The 8,582-nt window shown below is 41.7% G+C and overlaps 1 protein-coding gene across 1 annotated transcript; it reads left to right on the forward strand.

The window, feature by feature from the left end:
* Positions 1-5,121: 5,121 nt before the first annotated feature.
* LOC121404385 lies at positions 5,122-5,829 on the forward strand. Its single transcript, XM_041593717.1, has 2 exons — positions 5,122-5,356; positions 5,420-5,829. The coding sequence occupies exons 1-2, from the start codon at positions 5,257-5,259 to the stop codon at positions 5,656-5,658; spliced, it is 339 nt and encodes a 112-aa protein (XP_041449651.1). The 5' UTR covers positions 5,122-5,256; the 3' UTR covers positions 5,659-5,829.
* Positions 5,830-8,582: the final 2,753 nt, after the last annotated feature.

The following is an 8,582-nucleotide window of genomic DNA, read 5'->3' on the forward strand; positions in this document are numbered from 1 at the left end:
TGTCTCTGTTTTATGGGCTTAGCATTCCCCACGTCAATGATGTGCGTAAGCATTTTTGTCTTGCCCAGGCCCGAAACAGAGAAGGATGGGAAACGGGAAATAACTTGACTTAACGCCGATTCCTGAGCAGAAGTAAGAATGTGAATATCAAAGCCCTCGCTTATTTCTGAAATCTTAAATTCGGAAGGTAATAAATTAAAAAGTGACCAAAAGTCAATGCCTAAATATAAATCTTGACTTAAATTAGGAATTATAAATAACTCTATTATCTTAGCCTCCCCTCGATACTCTATTTTAGTTGTTAATTTTCCTAATATTTCTTGCCTTTTCCCGTCTGCCGTGAAAGCATTTGACGACAGCAATTTAAATGGTATTTTACTACAAATTATTTCTTTTGCTAACTGACCACCCACGCAACTCATTCCAGCGCCAGTGTCTAGCAATCCTAATACAGTTTTATCTAGTAACTTAACGTCGGCATAAGGCCTCTTATCTCCTTTCTTTTTCCTTAATTCGTTTATGTATTTTATGGATTTAAAATGGGTCTTTATGCGCCGTGCATTTCTTGTAAATCTCCTTGACTTCACGATCTCATGTGGTGGTGCGCTCTTCTTAGCCTCTGCTAGTATTCTATGCCATCCTACCATCGGTGTGTCTGCCTCCCTAATATCCCTAGGTGACTCTTCTTGTATTTCACAATTTTCCAGTTCTAGTCTTGTTTCGTCGCCCCCCTCTGCGGAACACTGGTCAGCCGACGAGAGTCTGACGTGTTCTCCTTGCTGTTTTTTGAACACTTTTTGCAAGAGGGCTTATAAGTGTTTGGCGCTCCACACCCGAAGCAGAATATTTTCCGTTTGGATACGCAGTCGTGGTACCGGTGTCCCTCCTTTCGGCAGTTCCAACAAACCAACGATATCGCTGCCATTTCTTCCCCAAACTCCGATTCCAAGAATTCTTCGGCCTCATCTCCTGAGATGTCGTCCACTAGCTCGGAGATTTGCTTCCGAAATGGAGCAGGTTTTTGGTAGCCTTGAGTCCGACGCACCTCTTCCATAAAGCATTCTCTATTCCTACAAATGTCCCTCAAGGTTTCCATAGAATCTACTCGAATATTCAGTATTTCGTGTTGAATTTCCGCCCGCAAGTTACGCCTTACGATCTCTATCAGGGTTTTTTCACTCAGCGGTTGGTCGAGTCTATCCGTTAGTTTTAGAATGGCATCGTAGAAACTTTCAAAAGTTTCCTTTTCCTTCTGCTTCCTATCCCTAATCATTTGACGAATATCCACATCCGTTCTGGAGTCTCGGAATTGCTTCTTTAGCGCTGCACACAGCTCTTGCCACCGTACTACTCCTACTGACTTGTGATAGCGCCAAAAGAAATCAGAAGCCTTGCCTTCAAATAACGTATTAGCGTTTCCACATAGAAGTGAAAAATTCCCATCTAAGGTTTGGTGGGTGAGGGCTTCAACCCTATAAATAAAGTTATCTATGCCTATAGTATCGGTGGACCCAGAATATCGTAGCTTCCAATTTGTCATTATGTGGCCTACTTTGTCTGGCCTTTGGGCCAATTCCGAACCTACAGACCTGGAACTGGGACTACGCTGTGGCGGTACTATTGGATCTAGTTGCTGCCCATTGATTCCTAGCAGCTGCTCTAAAGAAGTGTTCCTACTGGTATTAGGATTTGGTGTCTGCCTTTGCTGCTCTATCGAATTCATATGTGCCTCTACATTGGTATGAATAAGATTCGCCATTTGTTCTGTCAATTGCGTTAACAGCTCGTTCTGCATTGCTTTGACAGCAGCAGCAATTTCTGCTGCCATTTGGCTCATCTCGCTGGTGGATGGATTACCACTCGTACCTTGATCTTCACTTGCTGTTTCTGCCAAGCTGAGCTGGCTTTCTGATCGCGGAATTGTCGCGAGTCTTGCTTGCTGCCTCGTTAGAAGAGATGTGCTAGTGGGATTTGAAATTGTTTGGGATATACAAACGGTATCACAAATCGGACATGTCGTTTTACTTGTGAAATGCTTTTTTATGCATGCCTTATGAAAGCGATGATCACACTTTGTTTTATAAGTTTCCCCAGTGCTTAATTCTGCTTTACATAAGCTGCATTTAACGACACGAGGAGAAACCTCTTTTTGTGGAGATCTATCCAAACCCATAGAATTATCTAATTTTTCTCAAACTTGATCTCAATCTCTAAACCTATTCCAAAAAAAAATTTGCTTAATTTAACAAAACAATAAAATAAATACTGAAATTCTTTTAAATAACTCAAAACAAAAAGATTATTGATCTCCCTGTTAGACTAGCTCCCTTCAAAGCCTCTCATCATTTTCCGAATTACTTCACCAAGTATGGCTAAAGAGGAAAGCTAATCTTGGCAAGTACGAACATATAAGCCGTGGGCAGAGGCAGAATAAAATTCTGCACATCTGCATCCAATTTCGGCTAATATTTTACTTCTAATAGAAGCATTACTCCAAGTTGCCAAGAAAAAAAAGAAGAGAAAATACAAGCTTGAGTATAGAACGACATCAGCCGTGGCCAGGAGTGCTCTTATTCAAATTGCATCACCTGTAAATCCCAAACGCTTGATGTACATTCTCATGCAGCCTGCATTCAGTTAAGTAGTACCAACATCTCAAACTGACCTGACTTGGACAACTGACAGCTTCTTAAAGCTATTCTTGTAGTATTCCAAAAAAAATCAGGACAGTTTGGCTATCTGTACCGAAACAAAGAGAACTCACTCAGAACCCACAGAATCCTGGCCCGGAACATACCCTAAGGTTAAGTTATTTTCCGGTATTCCAAGACTTGGATGAGAACTGTATGACAGCGGAAATGTTTTATTGATTTCTTCTTTTTCATCTACCATAACGACCGCGGAAGACTTGTTAAATTTTCCTACTTCCTACCCGCCGATAAACGAAAAGACAATAAAAAAAAGAAAATTCATTTAGAGATAGTTTGTTTTAGGCCATTGTTCGTGAACCACACCAATAAGTAAAATTTTTTTGAATTCCCACCCAAAAGTGTGGCCCCACGTTGGGCGCCAAAAATAATAATAAATGTAATGGTTAACCCACTGTGTAGGCAAGATGACACTCTTAACTATTGGACGGCACGCTAATTCATTTTTTTCCGGCTGCTGGCTCGTCGGCTACGAGTGTGGTGTTCTTTTGTCCAAAGCTAAGGCCTACCCTATTATTAATTTAAAATTGTAAAGCGTGCACAATAACTAAGCCATTAATAACCGGACGGAAAGCACAACACCTAAAACGAAAGACAATAACTACACTTGGGAAAACGGACAACATTCCTCTGATGTATTTGAGGAACACTTCCCCCACCCTACCTTGGTCTTGTATGTGCCATTTCACCGAATCTTTACAAGACCCCTTTATGTTTGAGGGGCCTACAGGGGCATTCCGCTGGAGATCAATCTATCTTGTATTACTCACACATTATAATAATTTATTTAATACTAAAACTCTAACATTTCATTCTGTACCCTTTCAAATAATCCCGTAATGTTTTCCCCCAGGTTACTAAATATAAATTAATTACTAATAAATACAAATATTCAGACTTAAATAACTAGAGAAAAATATATTAAAGGTAAAGAACGTAAAGGTAGAAAATAAAACAGAAACCCAAATGGGCATGAGCCATTGGCATCAGAAGAGAGAGGGACGGTATGCGGAGGTAAAAGAAACAGAATAAAAATGCTTATGTGCATATGTATACTAAATTTGAATACCCTTTAATTTTCGGGTGTGCGCATGCGAAAGAGATGTCATGCCCTTTGGTGGCTCTCTTTTGAGCCTAGGCCAACAAATGCATAAATTGTGGACGCCAATAAAATTAAACACTACAAAAATTACTTACAATAGACCTCCATCGATGAAGCGCTTCCGATTTAGTCACTGCAAATAAATCACTAAACAAACAAAAAAAACAAAGAAACACACACAGTTCGCATGACACATACAAAAAAATTTACCGGTGCTATCGGTTTGGGGTTGTTTAAGTAACTTCTCTATCTCTTCTTTACACCGTCATGATTTGCTCCTCTCTCTTCTGATCACCGGTACTTTGGATTACCGGTGCTTGAGGGCTCGGCCTCAGCAGCGGAGGCAGAGAGAAACAAAGAGTGATAGAGATAAAAAAAGAATAGATGGATAGAAAGGGGAATAGAATGAGACTGGCGAAATTCGGATTGTAATTAGGAGTGTTCAGACAATTATCCCCGTTTTAGTTTATAATTTTCTATAGTTGACGTTCTCCCTCTTCCCGTCCCGCTCTGAAGCGACGCCGCGGTTCGCGTTGAAGAGGCTGCTGCCGGGTACTAGTTTGTCGCCTCTTCTGTCGATCGCAATTCAGCCTTATGCGAGCGCCAAAGCTCCGGCGAATTCGCTGCTCCAGCTGTGTCGATGTGGCTGACGAGCCTCCTCCAACCGCTAGCCTACATACATACATATGCATATATATATATTTTTTTGTACTTGCCTAGCTGCTGCTAGCTCTCGTTCTGCTTACCCGAACGGCTGATCCGTAGAAAGTTGACCAGTTGTCCGATGGTGCGGTATATGGCATCCAAGTAATATAAGGGTATTATATGTATATTTCACTGGCACTTTAGAAAGATTTTCAACTTGGACTAATTTTTTTTTTTCCCTTTATAATACGCTATCTATGGAGATCTCGATGGGAAATGACATAATGGCGTCCTGATGCCCTCTATTTATTACCTTCTCTTTCTTCGAAATTCGCCTTCGAACCCGCTCTCATTCTCTCAGCTCCCGTTGACCTGTCTAAGCAGTCTCCGTGCATTCTCTTCTCTTGCTTGCCACCCTCCATCCGCTAACAAAGAGAATTATCAGCAGCGTTCGACAGGCAGTGCCTAATTTTCGGCGGAACAGCTACAAACCTCACCGTACAAGCGGCTGTTAAGTTTGCTAACAGGCAAGCTTAATAGTATGGTTGGTGGGATCCAGAATCTCACACAGAGAGTCCAGTTTCTAGAAAGTAGGCTGGGTGAGACTCAAAACCTTACAAAAAAGGTAGAGGATCTGGAAGCCCAGCTTTTGTTGAAACACAGGCTAAGGCCAATATCGCATGCGACCTGAGGATCCATGGAGTTCCGTACGTCGAAGGTGAAAAGCTGAAACATATCTTCAACAACTTGTGCCTCAGCCTAAATCACACGCCTGCGCCTGCTATTAGGGATATCTATCGTATGAGGCCGAACAAAAATCTTCCCCACTCCATCGTTCACCCCATCATCATTGTCAAGCTGGAACGGGTGCGCGACAAAGCGGCATTACTGCGCAACATCGGTATGTACAGGCGGGAAACCAAGCAGCCTCTAACTCTGCAGTTACTCGGCCTAAACTCACCAGCCCCAGTATATGTCAACGAGCAGCTTACCAGGGAAAACTACCAGATTTTTAGAGAAGCTCTGAAAATGAAGAAGCATCGGAAGCTGCAATCCGTGTTTACGCGCAGGGGTATGGTTCACGTCAAAGTGACCCAAGAAAGTGAGATCTGGGAAGTTCTCAAAATTGAGGATCTGAGGGAGATGCAAGCTGCTACTGAGAGCCCTGCAGCTGGAGACGAGAATAGCTCGTTTCGTCAATAATATAACCATAGGCAAATTTTTCATGTTAGCTATAAGTATTACCCATCTAACCACTTTCCTGTATTTTATTTTTAAGTGGGCCCTTAACTGTACTTACTGTAATGAAATTTTTCGTTGTGTTAAAACACACTTGATATGGACGGTTCATTAGAACTAACAAATGTGAATACATCTCAGGTCCTCCGAATTCTGGTGAAACAAAAATCGGGTCTGCAAATCTGCCATATCAATGCACAAAGCTTGACAAAAAAAATTGACGAATTCAGACATATGTTTATCGACTCTGGTGTGGATGTTATATGTGTGTCCGAGACTTGGTTTGTCCCCGACTTAAGTGACTCCTTAATTGAATGTAGAGGATACAATGTATTTCGTTCTGATCGTGTAGGGCATGCCGGGGGCGTTGCAATACACATAAATAACAAGATATCCACAAAAATCCTCTGTAAGCAAGGACCAGATAGTGCCATAGAATACATATTTCTAACGATCACCATCAATAGAAGAAAGATGCTTCTTGATTGCATATATCGACCAAATCGAAACATTGACTACTCAGACCTGACATCACTTATTACTGACATTTCCTTGACTTATACAGACGTAATCCTAGCAGGTGACTTTAATTGTGATATTCTTAGAGAATCCTCATTAGCAGATAGCATGTTGAGCCTTGACTTAAATATAGTGAACCACCAGCTCCCCACACACTTTACAAAAACAAGAAACACACTACTAGATCTATTCTTTGTCGACAGTACTGACAAAATGCTACTATATGACCAACTCACAGCACCAGGGTATTCAAAACATGACCTTATTTTCTTGACCTATGATTTTAATCCTGACTACGATACCTTTTACAGAGACTTCAAGAACATTGACCTTGAAAAACTACACACTGACATTAGCAGCCTTGACTGGACGTCAATACATTATATGTTGTCTGTAAATTCTCAGCTTGCCCAACTTCAATCAAACATTGACTATCTTTGCTGTGAACATGTACCTATTAAGAGAAAGACAGTCAAACGAACAGATAACTCATGGTTCAACCCGGAGATAAAGCTGGGTATCATCAAACGAAATGAGGCTTTTAAAAAATTTAAAAGATATAAGACTGAAAGCCACTTTAATATGTACAAATCATTAAGATCAGACGTAACTAAACTAATATACTCTGCTTAGACCGCCTTCTACTCGTCAAAGTTTAACAACGCTCTGTGTAGCAAGCAGAAATGGCAAGTGATTAAAAGTATAGGAATTGGCAAAAAAGCAAGAAACTCACTAGTTGACATGGACGTAAATGAAGTTAACAACAAATTTTTGCAATTAGTTGTACCGGACCCACCACCAACCCTGAACTTGACATCAACGCCCTATAATTATACTGTTCCTAGCTTTAGTTTCTGTTGTGTTAGTCCTTGTGATGTTCTAGAATCCATTCATAAGATTAAATCAAATGCTACTGGCCTAGACGATATGAACCCGAAATTTTTGAGAATAATACTCCCTAGAATCATCATGCACGTTACTCACATTTTCAACACAGCCATTACCACATCAACGTTCCCGGAACAGTGGAAGGAGGCTAAAATAATCCCTATCCCAAAAGCAAACTCTGCAGAATATAGGCCAATATCCATACTCCCGACCCTGTCAAAAGCGTTCGAGACCTTGGTAGCTAAACAAATAAATTCATTCCTTACAGAGCACACATTACTAAACAACAATCAATCTGGATTCAGAACAAATAGAAGTTGCACAACTGCAATGATAAAAATTGTAGAGGATATCCGTGAAAGAATAGACGACGGAAATGTAACGTTCCTAACTCTTCTTGACTACACTAAAGCTTTTGACTCAGTTGACCATCGCATCCTCATCGCAAAGCTTCGCGAATCCTACAACTTCTCTGACTCTGCAGTACGGTTGCTATCATCCTATCTGCTAAATAGGAACCAGGCTGTTGTTGCTGAAGGGAAAATGTCGTCCTTTGCCTATTGTTTAGAGTGAGGACGGCGCTGGCGGGGCAACAGCTCTGTGGGCATTCCAGCCACACCACTGTTAGCAATCCAGCTACGCAAGCTGTTGTCCTCGCTCTCGCTCTCACGCTTAGGTGCTTTTTTCCGGCGACGCGCTCTCGCGCGCATATTCACCACGCTTGCGCTCCCGCCCACGCTCACGCTCCCGCTCTCGCCTCCGACAGCCCTCGGCAGCTGGAGTGCCACCGATCTATTCAATGCGCTTCTTCACCCACAAGCAAACGGCCGGTTTTGCACGCGATACAAATACATATATATATAAGCCCAGAACAACCCCGAAATATATACGAGAAGAAATTGGAACTGCCTAACGTCTTTAATTTGGGATTCTGAACGGTGGAAATTCGAAAGCCTCTTCGCTCAATCATTGGTCCTTCGAGCCGGATATACTTCGCCTTCCCCAACCATATCCAGCCTTCGAACACGGCATCGCCTTCACCACCAGGATCCCAAGATAAGTACAGTTTTCGTGTGCCACAAATCCCTTCCATTCGCGATTTGTGTTCCAAAATTCCGAAAAGTCCGAGTTCCGCGATATAAGTACATATATATATACTTATATATGTACTTATTTCTTCATTCTGTGCCATCCGTTATCCGTTTCTTCTTTTTTCGAAACCGCAATATTATCGGCAATTCCGGTCGTTCTCCCTTCGTTCATCTCCAAATACCAGTGATACGGTAGTTCTTCAATTCCTTGTGTCTGTTCATTACTTGCGGACAAATTAAATAACTAAAAATTAAACCAAAAAAAAAGTGCATTCCGAGCATATGTATGTACGTACATTCCAGCCCATAAGAGCGGCGTACATACACACACATCTACATCCGTGTCTCTACAGGTGCATTCCAGCACGACCCACCCCAATAAAATATACT

Source organism: Drosophila obscura, unplaced genomic scaffold, assembly GCF_018151105.1.
Source record: "Drosophila obscura isolate BZ-5 IFL unplaced genomic scaffold, ASM1815110v1 contig_195, whole genome shotgun sequence".
Classification (NCBI taxonomy): domain Eukaryota; kingdom Metazoa; phylum Arthropoda; class Insecta; order Diptera; family Drosophilidae; genus Drosophila; species Drosophila obscura.